At 40.1% G+C, this 23,939-nt stretch overlaps 1 protein-coding gene and 1 long non-coding RNA gene across 6 annotated transcripts in view; one reads left to right on the top strand and one right to left on the bottom strand.

The window, feature by feature from the left end:
* The window catches only part of RABGAP1 (RAB GTPase activating protein 1), a 174,721-nt gene that overhangs the window by 2,094 nt on the left and 148,688 nt on the right, over positions 1–23,939 (top strand). The window contains exons 1-3 of one of the 5 annotated variants that reach the window (XM_063635986.1): positions 7,295–7,605; positions 11,568–11,692; positions 23,295–23,493. In XM_063635986.1, the coding sequence (XP_063492056.1) occupies positions 23,344–23,493 (150 nt within the window). In that variant the 5' untranslated portion in view covers positions 7,295–7,605; positions 11,568–11,692; positions 23,295–23,343. Of the gene's footprint in view, positions 1–2,595; positions 2,730–7,248; positions 7,606–11,567; positions 11,693–23,294; positions 23,494–23,939 lie in introns of those variants that run through there. The other 4 variants (XM_055271164.2, XM_055271165.2, XM_063635987.1 and 1 more) reach the window with 4 other exon arrangements.
* LOC129478917 (uncharacterized) lies at positions 6,816–7,468 on the bottom strand. Its single transcript, XR_008656501.1, has 2 exons — positions 7,386–7,468; positions 6,816–7,176 (listed from the first exon to the last, which is right to left on the bottom strand). It is a non-coding gene; the product is annotated as an uncharacterized lncRNA (long non-coding RNA).

The following is a 23,939-nucleotide window of genomic DNA, read 5'->3' as shown; positions in this document are numbered from 1 at the left end:
CTGGGATTACAGGTGCACGCCACCATGCCCAGTTAATTTTTGTATTTTTAGTAGAGATGGGGTTTCACCATGTTGGCCAGGCTGGTCCCAAACTCCTGACCTCCCACCTCGGCCTCCCAAACTGCTGGGACTACAGGCGTGAGCCACTGTGTCCAGCCCTTTTTCCTTGAATTATTGAAAAAAATTTTTTTTGTAGAGACCAGGCCTTGCTATGTTCCTCAGGCCGCTCTCGAACTCCTGGCCTCAAGCTATCTTTGGTCTCCCAAAGTACTGCAGTTGTGAGCCACTATACCTGGCCCTTTTTCTAACCTTTTCTTTTCTTCTTTCTTTTTTTTTTTTTTGAGACGGCGTCTCGCTCTGTCACCCAGGCTGGAGTGCAGTGGCGCGATCTCGGCTCACTGCAAGCTCCACCTTCCGGGTTCACACCATTCTCCTGCCTCAGCCTCCTGAGTAGCTGGGACTACAGGTGCCCACCACCACACCCGGCTAATTTTTTTGTATTTTTAGTAGAGACAGGGTTTCACCATGTTAGCTAGGATGGTCTCGATCTCCTGACCTCATGATCCACCCGCCTCGGCCTCCCAAAGTGCTGGGATTACAGGCGTGAGCCACCACGCCTGGCCTCTAACCTTTTATTTTCAAGCTATTTGTGTCTTTGGATGTCAAGTGATTCTCTTGTAGACAGCATTTAGTTGGATCATGTGGATTGTGTGTTTGTGTTTAAAATTAATTTGCCCTTTCTTTTTAAAAATTAAATATATTTTTAGAGACAGGGTCTCACTCTGTTGCCCAGGCTGGATTGTAGTGGCACGATCATAGCTCACTGAAGCCTGGAACTCCTGAGCTCGAGTGGTCTTCTCGCCTCAGCCTCTCAAAGTAGCTGGGACTACAGGTGTGCAACACCACACTTGACACCTTTCTTTTCTTCTCTCTTTTTTTTTTTTTTTTTTTGAGACAGAATCTCACTGTGTTGCCCAGGCTGGAGTGCAGTGGTACAGGCTTGGCTCACTGCAGTCTCTGTCTCTGGGTTGATGCGACTCTTGTTTCAGCCTCCGGAGTAGCTGGGACCACAGGCATGCGATCCCATCAAGCAATCCGCCTGCGTTGACCTCCCAAAGTGCTGGGATTATAGGCATGAGCCACTGTGCCCGGCCTTGAATCCTTTCTGTCTTTAGATTGGAGAGTTTAACCTTGACTCTTTTCTGTCTTTAGATTGGAAAGTTTAAACCATTTAGATTTAAAGTAATTATTGATAAGGTGGGATTTATATCTGTCACTTCTCTATTTGTGTTTTATATGCTTTTTAAATCCTCATTTCCGCCATTACTGCTTTTTTGTGTTAGTTGATTTTTTTATCATGAAACGTTTGATTCCCCTCTTATTTCCTTTTGTGTATATTCTATAGATATTTTATTGGTGGTTACCATAGGTATTACACTCAACATCCAAAAGTTATAACAATCTAATTTGAATTGATACCAATTAACTTCAATAGCATACAAAAACTCTGCTAATGTAAGGCTCTGCCCTTTGCTTTCTGTTACTGATGTCACAGATAACATTTTATACATTGTATATCCAATAACATAATTTTTTTTTTTTTTTTGAGACAGTCTCGCTCTGTCACCCAGGCTGGAGTGCAATGGTGCAATCTCAGCTCACTGCAACCTCTGCCTCCTGGCTTCAAGCGATTCTCCTGCCTCAGCCTCCCGAGTAGCTGGGATTACAGGCACCCACCACCACGCCCAGCTAATTTGTTTGTATTCTTAGTAGAGATGGAGTTTCACCAATATTGGTCAGGCTGGTCTCAAACTCCTGACTTCAGGTGATCCATCCACCTCGGCCTCCCAAAGTGCTAGGATTACAGACATGAGCCACCACGCCCAGCCAACATAAATATTTTTTATGCATTTGACTTTTAAATCAGAGAAAATAAAAAGTGGAGTTAGAAATCATAATTACAATACTTACTTTTATAGATGCCAGTGTATTTGACCTACTGGAGATCTTTGTTTCTCTGTATGGCTTTGAGTTACTGTTGAGTGTACTTGCATTTCAAAATGTCGGTTTCTCTTTAGCATTTCTTGAAGGACAGGAATGCTGGTGGTAACAAACTCCCTTGGCTTGTCTTTATCAGGGAATGTCTTAACTTCACCCTCATTTTTGAAGAACAATTTTGCCAGATATAGATTTTTCCATGACAGTTTTTTTTCTTTCTTTCGAGCCTCTGAGGATTCTTTATTGGCTGATAATCTTACTGCAAGCCTTTGTATGGGACAAGTTGCTCATCTCTGGCTGCTTTCAGGATTCTCTTTTTTTTTTTTTTTTGGCTTTTCACAGCTTGATTATAATATATTTGGTGGTTTCTTAGTATTTCCCATCAGGAGTCTGATATGCTTCTTCGATTTGTACATCATGTTGTTCATAAAGTTTGGAGAGTTTTGACCATGATATCTGTGCAATATTATTTCTGCCCTTTCTTCTCCTTTGGAACTCCCACAATTCATGTTTGTCCTACTGATGGTATCCCACAGGGTCCCTTAGGTTTTATTTACTGTTCACTTTTCTTCATTCTTTTTTCTTCCTATTCTTCAGATGGAGTAGGAGTCACAAGGAATCCACCTCTCCACCTAGACAACAGTTCTACCAGCAGCAACTTTCTGAAGTAACTATGTTGGAACTCTGGAGTCTATTCGAATGCTTACATCTTCCAAGGGAAAGCTTGGCTGGTAAATAGAGGTTAATTTCAGTCTCTGTCAGCTTTAGTGTGATAGCAGCTACTCATGCAGTGTTACTTAACCCTGTAGCACACAGCTGTATCCACATTCCTGGTGCGGCTTGCTGGAGGCTGGGTGGGCAATACGAACTTTGTCCTCCAAATACTGGCTGTCGACACTCTGGTTGCTGATGACTGAAGTGCAGGTGCAGAGGCAGGTTGCCACTGTTTTGACCCCCCACCAGCTGAACCTCTTTCCAAGGCTTTTAAAGGAATAGCACCTGTTTTGTTTGTTTGCCTTCCTTTTACCCCATTTATGAGTCAGATATTGAAGGATTAGGATATTCAAAAGCAATCACTTAGGCAGGGGAAAGTAGAAAGCATATAACCAGGGAAAGACACAGGCTAAGAAAAGCCCTGAGAAAACCTTAAGCTTCCACCCGAGGCTGATCCTGATCCCCAGCACAGAGACAATTACAAAAGCCCAGCAAACATGGGGACAGAAGGAGAATCTTATTTTCAGATTCACCTCATTATGAGATTCAGATGTTCAATTTTCAACAACAACAAATCATAAGGATTTAGAGTGAAGCCAAATGTGGTGGCATGTGGTTGTAGTCCCACTTAATTGGTTGTTACTGGGCATCATTGTGAGACCCCATCTCTAGTTGAAAAATAAAATTTTTTAAAAAATCACAAGACATACAAATAAACAGGAAAGTATGGTCTATTCAGCACAAAATAAATCAACTCAAACTGTTCCCACAGAAGCCAAGATAGATGTCTGACTTAATAGACAAAGGCTTTAAAACAACTATTTTGAAGTCGTTCGAAGAACTAACGGGGCTGGGCACTGGGTGGCTCACGCCTGTAATCCCAGCACTTTGGGAGGCCAAGGCGGGTGGATCACCTGAGGTCAGGAGTTCAAGACCAGCCTGGCCAACATGGTGAAACCCTGTCTCTACTAAATACAAAAATTAGCTGGGCATGGTGGCATATGCCTATAATCTCAGCTTTTCGGGAGGCTGAGGCAGGAGAATTGCTTGAACCTGGGAGGCGGAGGTTGCAGTGAGCTGAATTCCTGCCACTGCTCTCCAGCCTGGGTGACAGAGTGAGACTCTATCTCCAAAAAAAAAAAACAGAAAAAGGACTAAAGGAAGACATGAACAAAGTCAGGAAAACAATGTATGAATAAAATTAGACTATCATTAAAGAGAAATTATAAAAAGGAGCTGAGGCCAGGTGCGATGGCTCATGCCTGTAATCCTGGCACTTTGGGAGGCCAAGGCTGGTGGATCATGAGGTCAGGAGTTCGAGACTAGCCTGGCCAACATGGTGAAACCCCATCTGTACTAAAAATACAAGAACTAGCTGGGCGTGGTGGCACGCCTGTGTTCCCAGCTACTCGGGAGGGTGAGGCAGGAGAATCACTTGAACCCGGGAGTGGAGGTTGCAGTGCACTGAGATTGCACCACTGCACTCCAGCCTGGGTGACAGAGCAAGACTCGAAGAGAAAAAAGGAGCTGAAATGAAATTCTAGACCTGAAAGATAACAGTAACTGAAATGAAAAATTTACATAGAGGGGTTCAAAAACAGATTTGAATGAGCAGAAGAAAGAACCAGCAAATTTGAATATATTTCTTTGTAAAATACCCATAGAACCCTGTTCCTCCTTTTTTTCCCCTGCTTCCTTAGCTCAAGTCTTCCTCATCTTAGGCAGCCTCCAAACTGTTCTATCAACCTCCTCTTTTCCCTGCTCTAGTTTTACTAGAGTGATCTTTAAAAAAAACACAAATCTAATATTGTCACTGTCCTTTAAAATATCCAAGGGCACCTGTGTGTCTATAGAGTGAACTTCAGTTTCCTTATTTTAGCATTCAAGGACCTTCCTATTTTGGCTCCAGCCTACTACATTGCTTTATTTCACACCAGCCCCACATTCCATTCATATACTGTAACCACATTTTCTTGGGTACAAAGTCACTTACTGAAAAAAAGTTGAGCATATTTGGAAACCAAAATTCATTTTCTGTGAATGGGATATCAATATATAGCATTGGTAGGCATTGAAACAGACTATAGTCTATTTTTAAAATGGATTAGATGATAAAAACAACATGTATGTCATCACTAATCCAGTGGTCAATGTTAGCATAACTCTGTAAGATACAATAAATGTTGTATCTATTGTAGATACAATGTTATGTATCTAACATAACATCTAACATATGTTAGATTCATAACGTTGTATGTAATATAATGAAACATGAAGTATAACCTGTCACTTGTGAGGTGTACTAGTCTGATATGTTTGACTTGAATCCACTGAGTCTTCAAATGTAACTTTCTTGTTCAAGAAATACAAGGCTTGGAGGAACAAGCTCAATGACTTCATGAGGAAGCAACCACTCAGATAAAAACGTTTTGCATTTCAAGTGGCCTGATTTCTACCGTGAACAAGAATCTTTTAATTTTTTTTAAGTGCCATAATTAAAAAGTCAAGGGATGTAACCAGATGGAATGTATGGTCCTGAATTGGATAATTTGGGAATACTGGTTGTAGAAAAATATAATTTGGTCAACAGAATATTTGATTGTAGTTAGGTATTATATGAGGAGAAATTTTCCTGTAATATTACTGAGTTAAGAAAGCCAACTGTAAAAATAACTTTAGGTTGACAGAAAATGTGAATGTGATCTAGGAATTAGGTGAGAAGAAAATGTACTGAAATAAGGTAGATATTTTTAATTGAAAAAGGAGATGACTAAAGTGACCTCATTTTGAAAAAAAAAATACACACACACAGAAGGATATACTCTAAAGTATTAACATTGGCCCTGGGAATGCCATGTTTTTTTTTGTTTTTCATTAAAACATAAGAGAGAGGGTCTTACTATGTTGCCCAGGCTGGTCTTGAACTCCTAGGCTCAAGCCATCCTCCCACCTCAGCCTCCCAAAGTGTTAAAATTACAGGCATGAGCCCACACACTTGGCCTTTTTTAGTAAAAAAATTTTTTTAATGCAATGTTTTCTTTTTTGTTGTTGTTGTTTTAGCTTGTCTCTATTCTCCAAAGCATGTTGTACTGACTGTGTGTATGATTTTATTTAAAAATGTATGTTAAGATTTACATAAATATTTGGGGTGTACATGAATCAAGAAATACATGAAAATATGGGCACCAAAACGTTAAAAGTGGTTTTGTTGGACATTCAGGGGATTTTACTTTCTCCTTAATACTTTATTCTTTGAATATCTTGAAAGGGATATTTTGTAACTGTATAAGGAGAAAGGAAGCGAACTATTTTTCTGCAGGGGTACAGCCACATCTATTGTATTAGACAAATCACAGAGGGATTGCCAACAGAACACGGCTTTTTCTTACTGTTTTTTCTCTGGTTGATCGGGATGCATTATCCACCAGAAAACACTGTAGATGACTCATTCACTGGGAAAAGAGCATATGCCAGTTGGAATAAAGAAAGGGGAAGAGCAAGGAAGAGGCTGTAGAATTATTTTATAAATTATCAAGTCTTGTGAGCCAGGTGCAGTGGTGTATGCCTACATACAGTCCCAGCTACTCAGGAGGCTGAGGTGGTAGGATAGCTTGAGCCCAGGAGTTCGAGGGTGGAGTGTGATATGATCGTCTGTGAATAGCCACTGCACTGCAGCCTGGACAAGATAGGGTCTCTTTAAAAATAAGACTTAACTAGCACTTTATTAATCATTGTTTTTGTTCCCAACTGCATTGTACATTCATTGAGGACAGGGACTTTAAACTTCATTATATTGCTGTTGCTGTGTTTCACCTTTGAATTATTTTTAAATAAAAATCTCATCTTTGAGTCACAATCTGATATAACCTTGTCCATTTGTGTCCTCTTGTGTGCCTTAAATGCCTTTAGGCAGCTGTGTTGTACCAGTGGTTTTAGGGCTTGGCAGTCGGAAGTTTTGACTTCTAGACTGGATTCTGTAACTAAAGCTAAATTACTTTATAAAAGGAGAAAAATCGTACCATTCTCACGGGTTTGTGGGGAAGCTGAAATGAGATAGCCACATAAAGACCCATCACAATCCCTGACACACCGTGCGCCCTCAGTAAATGCCAAGTGAATTTTATTACACTGTGAAGTAACTGATTTTCAAACAGGACTTGCACATGAAAGGTGAGCAGGGGGATTCCTTGCTCAAGCACTAGTACTCTGGGGTTGTACCCTTTGTTAGGCTTAACAGGTACTACCCAGTCCGCTTCCATCGTCCCCAGTCCCGGCTGCAGTCACGTAGTTGCCTGTCCAACTCCAGATACACAAGACAGTCCAGGTGCAGCTCACAGCCAGTGCACTTCGCGCAGGCGCACAGTCCTGAGGCGGGCTGAAAGCCCAGGTGGGGCTCGGAGAAGAGGAAGCTCCGCCTCGTTTCCCCGTATTGGGCCAATAGGGTCGCTCGTCATGGTCGCGGACCTATGAGACAGGGCAGGGGGCGGGGCGGAGGGCGGAAGAAGTCCCTCTCACGTGAGTAAGGGGGTGGGGGGCGGGGACAGGGCGGCTTGGGAGGCCCAGGCGGCGGAGCCTCCGGGACGGCGAGCGGCGGGCGGCGGGCGGCGGAGGAGGAGACGGCGGGTCGGGTAGGGCCGCGTTTCCCCTCCTCCTCCTCCCACCCTCCTACCTACCAACCCCAGGGGTATTTTCCGACGGCCCCTGCGGGGAGCCAAGCTGTCTTCTCATCCCCCGGGGTCGGAACAGTGGAGCTGCTCTCAGCTCCCTCGACGGGCCGAGTTCTGAGGGGAGCCGTGATTGGGGGAAGGGGGGAGCTGCGACGGAGGGGAGAGGGCGCATGCGCAGGCTGGGCCGCTCTGGGAGCCCCTGCCCAAACCGGTTCCCCCTGTCTGGGTGGGTGCCGGTCTTCTGAGTCTTGCGTATTTGGCCCTCCCTCTGGTCCCCCAGCAAAGCTGGTTTGTGTCTTAACTTTAATGTTTTAGGCTTGGTCCTATTTGGGAATCCAGCCGCTCCTCCCCCCCGCCTCAGTTTCTCCCCATTGCCCACTAGGCCTGTATCTGTGACTTAAGCTAGCTTGGGCCTCAGGCTGGCCTGGGCTGCGCCTAAATTTCAAAGACTTGCTAGTTTTCACTGTCGCTTTGCCATCTCAGGTTGGTCTTTCAGTCTCATTTCCCTGGCTGCAATTAAAGCGTCCTTGGCATCCCAGTCTTCTCATCTCCTTGAAGCAGCTGCCCCAGTACCTCATCGCTGTGTCTTTTGATTATCCGCACCCTTAGGGTTTTACGTGTTGAGCCAAAGGATAACCTCAAGACTTCCAGGAGTTCGCTGTCCATTGCCTGGTAGTACTTTGGTCTCTATTCTTCTGCATCCAGACTGTTTATCATCTGCTCCTGCGTTTCACGCATCTGCATGCCTTTGGTTACTCGAGAATTCTTTTTTGGAAACAAATGTCCTAGGAGACCGTGTTAAGTAATCATGCTGCTAGTGTTCCCGCTACTAGTGCTCCGTTAGTTTTAAATCATGTTCCAACTTGAATTTGAGGTCTTTTGACTTTCGTGGACTTTTTATCAGGGGAAAAAAACCTGTTAGGGACAGGGTTTCACAATTCCTTTTATATTTACATTCATATATATTTACAAACGTGTGCCTGGAGTAGTAAGTACACAGTAAGTGAGTTTCCAGCTGGTTTTGTTTCGGAAGCAAAAAAAAAAAAAAGAAAAAAACAATGGAAGGTGAATGGAATTGTGTTTGTAACATTAAACTGATGTTTGAAAAGTAGTTGGGAAAAAAAGCTTAGGTACCCAGGAGGGCTCATCCAACTTTTTTTTAAACGAAGGACCTGTTGCCTTAGTTCAAGTTTGTATAAGGTGCTATTTAATATGTGTTGAAGACTTAACTAGAGCTTACTTATAAAAACTGAAAATAGGGGCCGGGTGCAGTGGCTCACGCCTATAATCCAGCATTTTAGGGGGTTGAGGCAGGCGGATCACAAGATCAGGAGTTCGAGACCAGCCTGTCCAATATGGTGAAACCCCGTCTCTATTAAAAATACAAAAATTAGACGGCCGTGGTGGCAGGCGCCTGTAGTCCCAGCTAATCGGTAGGCTGAGGCAGGAGAATCGCTTGAACCCGGGAGGCAGAGGTTGCAGTGGGCCGATATTGTGCCATTGCACTCCAGCCTGAGCAACAGAGCGAGACTCCGTCTCAAAAAAAGACTCCGTCTCAAAAAAAAAAAAAAAATAGGGAAGAGAAGTCTTTATAAATCTTCCTGTGTAGACTTTGTATTAATAAAATTTCAATCCGTGATTGATTTGTATGTATTGGTAACATTTAAAATTCACATGTAACTTTAATTCAAGATACTAACTCAGATTCATAATTAAAGTTGAAATATTAGCGGCGTGAGGTGATTCATGCTTGTAATCCCAACACTTTGGGAGTCTTAGGTGGGAGGACCACTTGAGTTGAGAAGTTCAAGACTGCAGTAAGCTATGATGGGTGCCACTGCACTGCAGCCTAGGTGACACAGCCAGTTCCCATCACAAAATAAAAAATAAAAAAACAACAAAAGATCTGAGGTATGTTGTGGTGCACTTTCTTTTTTTTTTTTTTTTTTCTTGAAATGGAGTTTTGCTCTTGTTGCCCAGGCTGGAGTGATCTTGGCTCACTGCAACCTCTGCCTCCTGGGTTCAAGGAACTGATTCTGCTGAGTCAGCCTGGGATTACAGGCGTGTGCCACCACGCCTAGCTAATTTTTTGTATTTTTAGTAGAGACAGGGTTTCATCATGTTGGCCAGGCTGGTCTTGAATTCCTGACCTCAGGTGATCCACCTGCCTCAGCCTCCCAAAGTGTAGGGATTACAGGTGTGAACTACCGCGCCCGGCCACACTTTCTTTTAATTGTTTGAGTGTTATGATTCAGTTTACAGTTAACGCATTGACATTAATGGGTATATATTTGTTTGGAAAGCTAACCTATCAGCTATGTGCATTTTGGCATTTTTGGCATAGTATTTTGTTTGCAGTTTATAAGTGTTGTAGTAATGTAGTGGGAACAGAGACACTTGTTTCCTACCTTTTCTGCTATATATTGAGAGAACTGTATTATGCACTTTATCTACATGAAGGGGCATGGTTTTCCACACAATTTATTAACTGAACTTTGTAGCCCAGCTTCTTTTAAAGAAGTCTTTGTTGGCTGGGTGCGGTGGCTCACGCCTGTAATCCCAGCACTTTGGGAGGCCGAGGCAGGCGGATTACGAGGTCAGCAGATCGAGACCATCCTGGCTGACACGGGGAAACCCCGTCTCTACTAAAAATACAAAAAATTAGCCGGGCGTGGTGGTGGGTGCCTGTAGTCCCAGCTACTCAGGAGGCTGAGGCAGGAGAATGGCGTGAACCCGGGAGGCGGAGCTTGCGGTGAGCGGAGATCGCGCCACTGCACTCCAGCCTGGGCGACAGAGTGAGACTCCGTCTCAAAAAAAAAAAAAAAAAGAAAAGAAGTTTTTGTTTTTTATTCAGTGTATTTCCAGCGAAAGGAAAGCATCCTTTGGAGGTCTCTTTATTTTCCAGTAGTTTTAACAAGGAATCTTTGAATACAGGTTTCAGAAAACAGTTTAAATTGGTGCTACAGGTGAGTATCTTTGTAAAAACACTGGTTTGCTAAGGTTCTGACATAGGCTGCCCATAATGTTATCTTTGTAATTTCAGTATAATCAAATATCATTAGACTTCTCAAGCATGTGGAATAAATGAATACAACACACTTTTTTTTTTTTAAGAGATAGGGTCTTGTTCTCTTTCCCAGGCTGGAGTGCAGTAGTGCTGTCGTAGCTAACCTCAACCTTGAACTTCTGGGCACCAGTGATCCTCCTGCTTCAGCTTCCCAGGTAGCTAGGACTGCAGGCACACGCCACCACACCCAGTGAATATTGCTATTGTTTGTAGAGACTGGGTTTCACCATGTGGCCCAGGCTGTTAATCAAACACCTGGCTTCAAGCAATCCTCCCATCCTGGCCTCCCAACGTGACAACACTCTTAAATAATCTTTTGTTTCTTTCTTTTTTTTTTTTTTTTGAAACGGAGTCTCACTCTGTCGCCCAGGCTGGAGTGTGGTGGTGCGATCTCAGCTCACTGCATCCTCCCAGGCTGGAGTGCAGTGGCACGATCTCGGCTCACTGCAACCTCCGCTTTCCAGGTTTAAGAGATTCTCCTGCCTCAGCTTCCCGAGTAGCTGGGACTACAGGCGCGCACCACCATACCCAGATGATTTTTTTTTAATTTTTAGTAGAGACGGGTTTTCACTATGTTGGCCAGGCTGGTCTCGAACTCCTGACCTCAGGTAATCCATCTGCCTCGGCATCCCAAAATGCTGGGATTACAGGAGAGAGCCACCGCACCCGGCCTGAATAATCTTTCTTAGCAAAACTATACTTCAGGGATCGTTCCTATAGTTTGTTAAATAATCTTTCTTGGAGACAGAACTCAAATATTTAAGAAGTGCTAATTTAACTAAGGTACGTAAAGCAGAATTTGGCATGATATTTTGGTGCTTTGTATGTAGTTGCCTTGTTTTACTGAGTTTACATAGTTAGATCCCAGTGAAAAAAAATTCAAGGCTCAGGACTTGATGCCCCGGGGCATGCCTGAAAAAACACCATATGAACATCATAGCTGTTGCTTTTTTTTTTTTTTTTTTTTTTTTTAAGCATAAACCGGTTACCCAGTCGTCCCTACCACCCTCCCCCCTCTCAGTTTTGTGTTGATCCTGAGCTCATTATTCTTTAGAAACCTTGTAACAATATTGGATAGACATTTAAGCTTACATTGTAACCATTCACTTTGACCCTAACAGCCTTGTTTCTCTTCATGTGCAAAGACTGACCAAATATGGAAGTTTGCAAGTCTTGAACACATTAGTTTATAGAATGTGGCCTGGAAGTTTCCCTCCTCTTTCCAAATCAACCATAATATTCTGAGGTACTCAGTGAGAATTTTTTGAAAATTGTTTTCTATCAGACTTTTCCCCCTAAATCCCTTTTTCTGATCACTATACAGTAAAATAAAGCCCTAAACCTACTTTCAAGTCCTGCCCGATATTAAATAGTATGTATTATCTTGGTTGTAAAGTATGAGAAATATATCTTCTTAATTGTGTACCTCTCCAAGAATTAATGCATAGTTGTTATGTCTTTCCTGTTAAGGTTGTATCAGCATTTGTGTGATAAACTACTACTCCTTGGGTTCTGTAAGTCTTTGTGGAAATAAATTTTTCTCTATACCTAAATCTGTCATTTCTGAAGGTACATTAGCAAATGAGTTTCTGTGGTAACTTTAACATAATGCTACTAAGTCAAACTTTAACAGCAATTTGACTGTTTTAAAACTTTCTCCCTTTTTCCCCTTATTTATACATTTTGGTAACTAACCAACAACCTATGGTTTATAATTTTGTTTTCCATTTTCTTAGGATGATCTTTCATCAGTTAAGGAAATGATATGCAGAATCCTTCTTTGGGAATATATTTTATTTTTTAAGACTAGTAAAGTGCAGTAGTGAGAAGGGGGAAAAGAGTAGAACAAGGAGTTCTGTAACTGACTGAACAATCGAGATAATTTACTGCCTTTGGACCAGCTTTGGGAATATTTTAACTATCATGAAGGATAATAAGAGAGCATGCTGGAAGGTACAGAAAACACGTATCTTCTGCCAAACATTCATGGTTTGCCTACATGCGTTCCCCTGAAAACCAAACAGGTCATAGACAAGACAAATTATATTACTGCATTTATCTTAGACTTTGATCATCTGTTGAATGATTTGCCTGCTTAGTTTTAAATTCATGTAGATTAAAGAGAAGTGAATAATACATTTTAGATCTGAATGTAAACAGACGCATATTCTAAGTGGAATAGATTCATTTTCTTTATTGTACATGAGAAGGAACTATATTGACTAATTTCCTAAAAAGAGGAAAAGTCTTTGGCTAACCCTGCATTGCTTAAAAATACTCTTATTTTTACATTTATTAAATGTTAATGTAAATTATACTGTAGAAATCTGAACAGTTTTTAAAATCTGTACTAGCAAGGTCAGGAATATAATCTGATCTCGTGAATGAGTAGTACATTAACATTAAGCTAACTTTCTCTGTGTTCCCAGGGATAGTTTCTATTGTGGACATGGAATCCAAATAACAATTTAAATATTTAGTTTCACAGATATTGTGTTGAAATGGCATTAAGCCAGCATATGTAGAGTTCTGGAAAAAATTAAAGTATGTTTCCTGAAATATCCACGGGAACATGAGAAAACCATTGGCAAGATTTTTTTCAGGTGTCAGCGTTATCACACTCACAATTGACAGAGTTAAATGAATAGTTTTATGCACATTTCATCCCTACTTGTTACCTCTTGTACCTTTCATTAGAAGTGTGAAGTATCAAGATACAGTGGGGAGAGTATGAACTTTGGGGTGAGAAAGACATGGATATCCCAAGTCTCTGAGAAAGTGATTAAGTAGCTTATCCTCAGAAACTCCATTTTTAAATATGGAGCTACTTATGTGTACCTCATGGAACTGTAATGGAAAACACCTGATATTCCCCCCTTTAAAGATCCTATATAGTTATAATTATTTTGAAACTTACTTTTATTGAAGGGTAAATGTGGTATACATACATTGAAATATTATTCAGCCTTAGAGAGGGAAATTCTGACACATGCTGCAATATGAATAAACCTTGAAGACATTATACTGAATGAAATAAACCAGTTATAAAATGATAAATATTATGTAATTCCACTGCTTATATGATGCACCTAGAGTAGTCAATTTCTTAGAGACGGAAAGTAGAATAGTGGTTTTTGGAGGAGGAAGAGAATAGGGAGTTAGTGTTAATGGGCACAGAGTTAAGAAAGGAAATGTTCCAAGGATAGATGATGGTGATGGTTGCATGACAATGTAAATGTATTTAATGACACAGAATTGTACACTTCTGTAGCTAAGATGGTAATGTTTGTGTTATTAACCACAATGCAAAACGATTACAACTTATAAAAAAGATTTTTTAAAGTTTTATTTTGTTTTACAATTTCCTGTATTTAATTCCGATATCTTTTCTAGTTAATGTAGAATTGAACTAAAAGTGATTTAATAGTTTAAAGAAGTAAATTGTCACAGTTATGGTAGGCTTAAATTTGCCTAAGCGTGAGTTTTAGATAAGCTAGTTTTTCTTGCCTTTAAGTGCAAGTAGGCCCAAGATGATTGTTTTGATTCTTTTGGTTTTGGTTTTTTAACCTAAACTGAAATTAATCAGAAAGCTTAAATTATTACGATTCTCTTAGCTCACTAAAATAATTCAAAGAAATAGCCTCAAAATTCAGAGTCAGAATGAAAACAAAGACATCTATTGTTTAGCGGTTAGTAGTGGTGGAAAGGAATTTATTTTTGTAAAGAAGGGATGGTGTTCCATTGAGTTTTGTTTGATTTGTCCCACCCTTTCCAGGGATAGGCTGTGTGAAATTCATGTGAAAACCAGTGCAGCGAAACAAAGTTCAGAGCCAGGAAAACACACACACACACACACACACACACACACACAAACTGAGACTAATGCAATGTGATTTTTTATAGCTTCTTTTTACCCTGCTTGTTTAATTTTAAAGAGCTACAAACCCACAGAAATTATCCTGCTACAGCATCTTTCAGACTTGATTCTTTTGCTGCATCCTGTCTTGTTCTTTTTCTAAACAGAGAGTAAACTCACCAGATTGGTGTCTTAGAAGGGTACAACTGGGAGCAGCATAGAGGATGGATTGGAATGGGGAGAGGATGGAGATAGGGACATCAAGAGGGAGAGAGATGCAATCCAGAAAAGGACAGAGACACCTAGATACTTGGATTTGGATCAAGTTCCACAATTTTCTCTGTGAACTTAAGCGAGTTACTCAGCCTGCCCAAGCCTTAGTTTGTCTGTCATATGAAGTTAATACCCATCTGGCAAGGTGTGAAGATTAGTAATAATGCATGTAAAACTTGTTCGCACCATGTTGGGCATATAATTGACACTCAAGAAGTAATAAGTATTGTTTTCTCTTTTGATTTAGCAAGATGATTTAGTCATCTTGCTTAAGATTCCCTAAAGCTGTACCCATTTCTTCACTGGTTGAGCAAGAAAAATAATGGGGATTGGGAGGGAAGTGGTTAGTGTTTGGTCCAAAGGGAACCCAAGGTATATTTTTTGTGATTGTGTTAACTGTTTTTTGGTCATGACGGTTGGGGATTTGATAAAGAGTCAGTCAGGTACACTCAAGGTTAGTTTTTTTTTTAAGTCTGTTCATTTTAGTCTTCATCCATGTCCACATCCCCAATGCATGCATGTAAAGTAGCATATTTGTTGTTTGTTTTCCTTGTATTACTTAGACCCTACTAGTTAAACAGCCATGAAGTATATTCAACCAACCAAATTTATTGAACACTGCCCGTAAGTAAGGATATGAAATTAATATGAGTAAAACATAAGACGCCTGTCCACAAGTAGTTCGGGGGACTATTTGTGCCCACTATGCTTCCAGCATTTGACATGGTGGTTTATACTCAGTAATTGCTTCTGGAATGAATGGATTGATCAATATAGTGGAGTAGAAAAGAAGCGTTGGGCTAGGTGCAGTGGCTCACACCTGTAATCCCAGCACTTGGGGAGGCTGAGGCAGGTGGATCATTTGAGGTCAGGAGTTTGAGATCAGCTTGGTCAACATGGTGAAACCTCATCTCTACTAAAAATACCAAAATTACTGCAGGCTGCGGTGGCTCACACCTGTAATCCCAGCACTTTGGGAGGCCGAGGCAGGTGGATTACCTGAGGTCAGGAGTTCGAGACCAGCCTGGCCAACATGGCAAAACCCCGTCTGTGCTAAAAATATAAAAATTAGCCAGGCGTGGTGGCGGGCACCTGTAATCCCAGCTACTTGGGAGCCTGAGGCAAGAAAATAGCTTGAACCCGGGAGGCGGAGGTTACAGTGAGCTGAGATCATGCCATTGCACTCCAACCTGGGCAACAAGAGCGAAACTCCATCTCAAAAACAACAACAATAACAAAACAAAAACAAAAATTAGCTGGGCGTGGTGGTGCATGCCTGTAATCCCAGCTATTCAGGAGGCTGAGGCAGGAGAATCTCTTGAACTCTGGAGGCAGAGGTTGCAGTGAGCCAAGATCATACCACTGGATCCAGCCTGGGTGACAAGGCACGACTCTGTCTCAAAAAAAAAAAAAAAAAAAAAAAGGAAAAAGAAAAAAGGTGTTGATATTATTTTACTGTGTGGTAAATGCTATAATTCTGTGATAGAACTAAAAAACAAAAAGCCTGAGGAGCCCTAGAAGAAAATAATGAACACTGCAGAAGGGAAAGGGGGAGGTTGAATACTTGATTGTATCACTAGGTTGTTGTTGGTGGAGAAAGGCTGATTGGGGAAACAAAAACACATTCCCAGCTGAGCAAGCAGCATATGAAAAGCTTGAAGGCATTAAAATGCATGACATATTTGTGTATATAGTATGGTGTGACAGAAGAAGATAAGACTAGAATGGAAATTGGCTCCAGATTTTGAAGAACTAAATAATATAAGGATTTTGGATTTTATTGTATTTTCAGTCAGGAGCAATAAATAGTTTTGAGGAAAAGGGAGGGATGGGATATATGACCAGATGTAAGTTTTAGAAATTAACTTTGGGGGCTAAATAATCAATGAGTAGGAAGAGTCCAGAATGAAAGACTTGTTATAGGCAGGTTGAAAGAGAATAAGATACAAGTCAATGACATGAGGGATAGTGAAGAAGGAATAGATTTCGGATATGTTTTAGAACTAAAATCCATTATTCCAAGGGAGGGTAAGAAAAGGAGGAGTCAAGATTTGTTTTGGTTTGGTTTCTTGTGCTTTTTTTCCTTTTTCTTTTTCTTTTTTTTTTTGATGTTGTTTTGAATCTGTGGCTGTTAACCAGGATAGAGAATCTAGGAAGAAGAATCTGCTGACGCGTGGGGATTAAATGGTTTAGTTTTGGATGCAAGGAATTGGTTTTGAGATGACCATAGGACACATATAGTAGAGCCCTGCTGTGTCTTCTCATAACACCCTTTACACACCTCTATTATAACAAGCACTGTATTATAATTACCTGTTTACTAGTCTGTTTTCTCTACCACTGTAAGCCTGTCAAAGGTAAGGAGTATCTTTTATTCCTCACCATAACACTATACCTGGTGTCTGGCACATATCAGACTCTTTGATACTGAATAGAAGAAAAAGAAAATATAACACAAATACCCATGTGGAATTCAGGAGAAAAGATAGTGCTAGAGTGTTATCAGCATACAATAGAAAGCTGTAACCATGTTAGCTAATGAGATAGCCAGTGAAAAGAAGGACGATGATGTGATTTTAAAAATAGAAGAAAAGGAACCTAAATGAGAACTAAGAAAAGATAGAGGTAGGAAATGGATGCAAAAGGGTAAGAGTTTCAGAATAAGAAAATGGCCAGCATTTTCATTTACTTCAGCAGGTGGAAGTAAGAAATAATGCTTTGGGTTGTGAAATTTTGTAGTATTGATGGTTTTTAAGAGGTTCAGTGAAAGAAGTAACGGGGTGGTATTTTTGAGAGGGATTGTTTAGAACAGTGGGGAGTTCCATTAAAGTGGTAGAGGTGGAGCCATTAATAATACTCTTTCAAGAAGAAAATCTCAAGAAAACCAAAGAAATAAAGGTTAACCAAGCTTTGGACGAGGCACTAGCACATTTTGTCTCAAGCATGTCAGGTTCAATTATTAGTATTACCCACACCTCTTATTAAGCTAGGTAGGTCACTTACTGGGAGGTGGTTTTGCCTCTGCTAATTGCACATTAGCAAATCCATGCCACTGCATGTCACTGTTTGTTACTTCTCAGATGTTAGTTAACTAGAAACAATACAAATATCTGATAGTACTCTGTCTCAAAAAAAAAAGTTGGCAGTTTTTAAAAAAGTAAACACTGTTCCATAACCGACTGCCTTTAAAGGACTCTTAAAAGAGGTTTTATCATGGCCAGTTCTTCCATTTCACTCTGTTAACTACAGTGCTTAAGAGGAGATTGAGAATGAATGTGAATTTTTTTTTTTTTTTTGAGACAGGGTCTCACCCTGTCACTTAGGCTGGAGCACCGTGCCTCCGTCATAGTTCACTGCAGCCTAGAACCCCTGGGCTCAAGCAGTCCTCTGGCTTAGCCTCCCAAGTAGTTGGCACTACAGGCATACACCACCACACTTGACTAATTTTTAAATATCTTATTTTAAAGATGGTATCTAACTGTATTGCCCAGGCTGGTCTTGAAATCTTGGCCTCAAGTGACCCTCCCACCTCAGCCTCCCAAGTTTTTGGGATAACAGACATGAGCCACTGCTCCTGGCTAAATGTGAATCTTTATTTAGCAATATGGAGATGCATTTTATGCTGGGGTACATAATTGAGCATAAAATTAGCACTTACAGCACAGAGCAGTGACTTTAGGCAAAAAGTTCATAGAGTTTTGGTATACAGGACTAATTTGCAATAAAAATCTGTAGTGATCTTTAGTATCTCTGTAAGAATAAAAGTAGTGAAAGAGTAGATATAATGAAAATAAAGCATAATTGAACTTTTAGGTGTGATGGAAGAGGCTGTATAAGTGAACATAATTGTCTGTCACCTCAAGTGACTTGACTTTTTTAAAAGAGAGGTAAGGCTGGGTACAGCAGCTTATGCCTGTAATCCCAGCACTTTGGGTGGCTGAGAATTTTTTTTTTTTAATTTTTTAATTTTTATTTTTTGAGACAGGGTCTCTGTCACCCAGGCTGGAGTGCAGTGGTGTGATCCTGGCTCACTGCAAGCTTCGCCTCCCGGGTTCACGCCATTCTTCTGCCTCAGCCTCCCGAGTAGCCTCCTGGGACCACAGGTGCCCGCCGCCATGCCTGGCTAATTTTTTTTTTTTTTTTTTGTATTTTAAGTAGAGACGGGGTTTCACTGTGTTAGCCAGGATGGTCTTGATCTCCTGATCTCGTGATCCACCTGCCTCGGCCTCCCAAAGTACTGGGATTACAGGTGTGAGCCACTGCGCCTGGCTGAGAAATTTAAAAAAAAAAACGAGCCAGGCGTGGTGGCACACCCTTGTGGTCCTAGCTACTCAGGAGGAAGAGGTAGGAGGATCACCTGAGCCCGAGAGTTCGAGGCTGCAGTGAGCTAGGATCACACTACCACATTCCAGCCTGGGCAACAGAGCAAGACCCTGTCTCAAAAGTAAAAGCATCCTTGAACTTGAATCCACCAACCTGCCCTGTTGGTAACTGGACTTGTTACAAGGATCTAGGCTCATTACTTCTGTAAAAGGAGGAGACAAACTGTGAGTGCTTACCTACCAAATGCCAGGCTATTCATATGTATCTTATTTCAAATGGGATAATAATCCTTTATCTATTTTACAGAATTGTTAGTATGATAAAATGAGATAAAAATGTGTACATTTTATTCCTTTCTGTGATACATAAAGGATTTTTATTCAAAGTACTATTTTGCTTTTATTTAGGTATTAACAACTTAGAATGTGAAATTAGGAAATTAATTAATTTATTTTTTCCTCAGTAATGTGTTTCGTAACTAACAACCAAATTAACTCATACAGGCACTGTAGACATAAGCCAAGAGGTAGAGATAGTGTAAGTATTTTAATTTGGATTACTTAAATCAGTTAATAACTGTTAAATTTTTTTGAATTTGAAGTTAGTTTCTGAAAAGCTATAACTATTGGGTGCTTATAATATTCTTTGTGTATTGTTAAATGTTTTATGTATAGTCCTTAGTAATTTATATAGTAGCTCTGTGAGATCGATAGTATAACATTACCTCAATGGAAACTGAGGCTCAGTGTGACAAGCTCTTACTATTAGTAGTAGAACCAGTATCTTTTTTTTTTTTTTTTTGAGACAGAGTCTTGCTCTGTTGCCAGGCTGGAGTGCAATGGCACGATCTCGGCTCACTGCAAGCTCCGCCTCCCCGGTTCAAGCAATTCTCTTGCCTCAGCCTCCCAAGTACCTGGGACTACAGGCATGCGCCACCATGCCCAGCTAATTTTTATATTGTTAGTAGAGACTTGGTTTCACTGTGTTGGCCAGGATGGTCTCGATCTCTTGACCTCATGATCCTCCCACCTCGGCCTCCCGAAGTGCTGGGATTATAGGCGTGAGCCACTGCGCCCGCCCGGAACCAGTATTTTAACTTAGGTTTTTCTTAATTCCTAATTGTGTGCTTCAGCATCACAAATATGACCTCTGTTCTTTTTGTCAATTTATAAAAGGTGGCCTTACTTTTTCCTTGGGTGGCTCTTGCTCTTTTCCATCTTTATTTGCAATTTATCCTACTTCTTTAACAAATAGTTGAGCACCTGCTGTGTGCCAGGCATTATTACAGGTGATAGGGGTTCAGCACTTAATCAGACATAAAAATGCCTGCCCTCATGAACCTTAGGTTCTAGTTTACATTATACTTAAATTACCAAAATATATGTCAAGTGGTTATAGGTGCTATGGAGAAGCGGGGTGGCAGTGCAGGGTGTTGGGGGGAGGAATTTTGGTACTTTATTGTCAATGGGAATTAGAATTAAAGTCTGAAGGATGAAGAATTAGAGTAAGGGACTTCTTATGGTAACTGATGTAAGTAGGGATTAAAAAGAAATCCCTTATGGTCTTGAGACAGAGGTTGTGAATCTCTAGAATTTGCCAGAAGTGCAGCAAGTTCTGGGGTACCTCTTCATTGTGGAGGCCAGGGAATGGGTGGTTTTATCTGTGTTTGTAGAGCTGATGGACTACTCCCTCTTCACTTCTGTCCATGGAGGGCAGAGAAAAGGAATCTTATTGTATAATATTTCCTGTACTACTTAGTGTTTTGATAAACCTCATTCCTGCTGAGTGATTCAGTTACTTTCAGTTGCCAAAACAAAAAATAAAGTATTTTATAAAGTGTATTTTCCTATCACCTTCTCAAAGAAAGTAGGTGGAACTTTGAGCTTGCCAAATCTCAGTTCCTTAGTGTAATTACCAAAGTACATTGTTTCTGAGTCCAGAGTAGTAGTATACAAAGTTGTTAGTGTCTCTGAGACCAGAGCTTTAGACCACTTTCCCAGGCCCTCTGCCATCCAACTGTTAATCACATTATAAAAGATGGATAAAAGACTTAATTGATTGAGCATGGAAACTTCTCTTAAAGTACAAATTCTAAAAAAAAAGTTAAAGACTCCTTTACCCAGTACTGAGTGTTTTGGGACAAGGCCCAAATTTGTGGCATTAGAAAGGCTTCATAATCGAACGGAAAGAGTATAGCCTTTGGAGTCAGATAACTGGGTTTAATTTTTGACTTTGACTCTAACCACATTACATTGAACAAGTTACACCATCTCTCTAAGACTTAATTTCCTCATTTGTGAAATAGAGATGTGACAAATTAAAAGGCACTCACCATTAAATTATAAAACAACATAATAGATACTGTAGAAAAATCAAATGTAAAATGCTGTAGGAACAGATATAAGGGAAACAGTTCTTTGGATTCTGGGGTGAGAACGGGCAAGTGGACTGAGAAGACTACTAAGAGAGGGAGATTTTTACATCATGAGTGAGGAGTTGGAGTTGATCAAGTACAAAAGTGAGGAAACCACTTCAGGAAGAGAATCCTGTGAGGGCAAATATCTAAAGGAATAAAGTATATTTCCTCAGCAAAGGTCTAAGTTAGTCCTTCTCCCAACATGTTCCCATAATTTTCTTTACCCTAAATCAGTACTTATTAGGTACGATTTGTCTCTGTTCGCTACTAAATTATAAACTTTGGGGCAAGAATCTATTTTCTTTTGTTTATCATAGCTTACTCTTTATACATTAACCACTGAATAAGTATTCATTGAATGGATTAAGTGAAACATTTTTCTTTGAATTTTTCAAAAGTACAATTTGAAATGTTTTTGAATGCCATACTATGTATTTAGATTTGGTCTTATGAAATGCAGATGTGTAATAGCTGTTAAGCAGGGGAATTAGTTTAAACAAAGGCAGCAGAGAGTCCAGGGTTCTAGCCTTAGGTTCTGTGCCATTAACTGGTTAAATGACCTTCCTTCTCTCGGGGTTGCCATTTCTTTATCTAACAGTATTGATTTGTAAGTTTTTTTTTTTTTCCTACTTTTTACTCTGCCATCAACTTGGTTTTAGATTTCTAAGTTTTCTTCCAACTATAATACTCAGGGATTGTGTAGTTTCTCCTGCCAGATGTTTATATGTGGGCCTTTTAGGGGAAAATTTTGTTTGACACATGGTGTATGCTCCATAAATATATAGTCAATGATTAAAAATCCACAGTCAGAGAAATTAAACAGATTTTTAGAACCTTAACATCTTTGAGGTACTAGATGAACATGAAGCCATAGTTACTTTTGTTAGTTAATGAGTATAACGTTTTATTGTTTTGTTGATGTTTTGACAACCAAATGAAACATTGCCACAAAGTTTGCAGAACTAGGTTTTAAAATGATGGTGAGTTTAAGTTTCATTCCAAGACTCAATAAATAATTGAATGAATTTTCATAAGTGACACATATTTATACTTTTTGCTGGGAATTTTTGGTATGAAACCCTTATTTGGGTAATGTTCATATTGAGCTGCGTTCTAAGAAACTGTGGTGTGGGAAGATGCAGTTTTTAATGAACTTCTCATTTCCTACTTTGTAAGGTATTTCCAAGCTCTAGAATTTATGCTAAAGTTTAACTGCCTTGAATTTTTCCTGTTGGGTGTTAATGTGAAATTTGGCCTGTCAAAACCATGTTAATATTTTAAATTTAAGTATCAATAATGCTAGGAAAACCTTATTGTGCCCTCACAATAATTAAGTGCTTTCCATTTCATTTACATGTACAACTTTAAAAATTAGAGGGTAGGCCGAGGCGGGCAGATCATGAGGTCAGGAGATCGAGACCATCCTGGCTAACACGGCGAAACCCCGTGTCTACGAAAAATACAAAAAATTAGCCGGGCATGGTGGCGGGCACCTGTAGTCCCAGCTACTCCGGAGGCTAAGGCAGGAGAATGGCGTGAACCCAGGAGGCGGAGCTTGCAGTGAGCGGAGATCGCGCCACTGCACTCCAGCCTGGGCGACAGAGTGAGACTCCGTCTCAAAAAATAAAAAGAAAAATTAGAGGGTAGAAAACAGAAGGCTAGTACTTACATATTTTTGGAGGCTAAGACTTGAATTGCAACTTAGCCCAAAGAAATCACTGTAAGTAGTTAGGGTTATCCTGAAGGGAATATGTTTTATTTATTTTTTTGAAGTCTGAAATATCTTGGCCTTGAATAGCATGAAATTCCCTTATTATCTGGAATAAAAAAAAAACCCTAAGCTATAAGTAGTGAAAGTCTTAGGAAAATATTTTTGAAGCATTTAAAAAAAAATTTCGTATATGTTGTGTAAGAAGTAGAGTGTAATTGAATATCTGGCAGACATTGTATATGAGTATCTTTATGGTTTTTGTTTTTCAGGCATTAAAAAATATTTAATCATTCATGTGTTGAGACTCATTCTTGAGTTATGGATGACAAGGCTTCTGTTGGAAAAATCAGTGTCTCTTCAGACTCAGTATCTACTCTTAATAGTGAAGATTTTGTCTTGGTTTCCAGGCAAGGAGATGAGACACCATCTACAAATAATGGAAGTGATGATGAGAAAACAGGACTCAAGGTAAAAACTCTGTAACCTAAGATTGTTTTGCTTAGCTTTTCTAAGCCCATTGCAAAACTTGGCCTTAACAGAAAACAGATACGGGAGGAAAGTGAGAACATGGAAGTAATATACTTCTTTTTCTTTAATGTTAAAGAATTTTATTTGCACCTAGTGAGTAGTTTATATTTGATTAAAGATTTTCACGCTGAGTAGCTTTTCCTAAATTTTTCAATACCCTTAAGTGTCAAAACTAGTGGTTATAGTATAAACATTTGTCATTTTAGTATTGTTTTCACTTTTCCATTGAATTACAAGTACTTGTTTTGTTTGGTACTGGTTTACATAATGTGAGGGCACTGGCAGGTCAAAGATGCTATTTACGAAAATGTGTTTTAGGATTATTGAAACAACTTTAAATACCTGGCCATTTTTTTTTATAATTTCTCAGCCACTATTACTTATTT

Source organism: Symphalangus syndactylus, chromosome 3, assembly GCF_028878055.3.
Source record: "Symphalangus syndactylus isolate Jambi chromosome 3, NHGRI_mSymSyn1-v2.1_pri, whole genome shotgun sequence".
NCBI classification, from domain to species: Eukaryota; Metazoa; Chordata; class Mammalia; order Primates; family Hylobatidae; genus Symphalangus; species Symphalangus syndactylus.
Note: the sequence above shows the minus strand (reverse complement) of the source record. Positions and strands in the feature narration are given on the sequence as shown.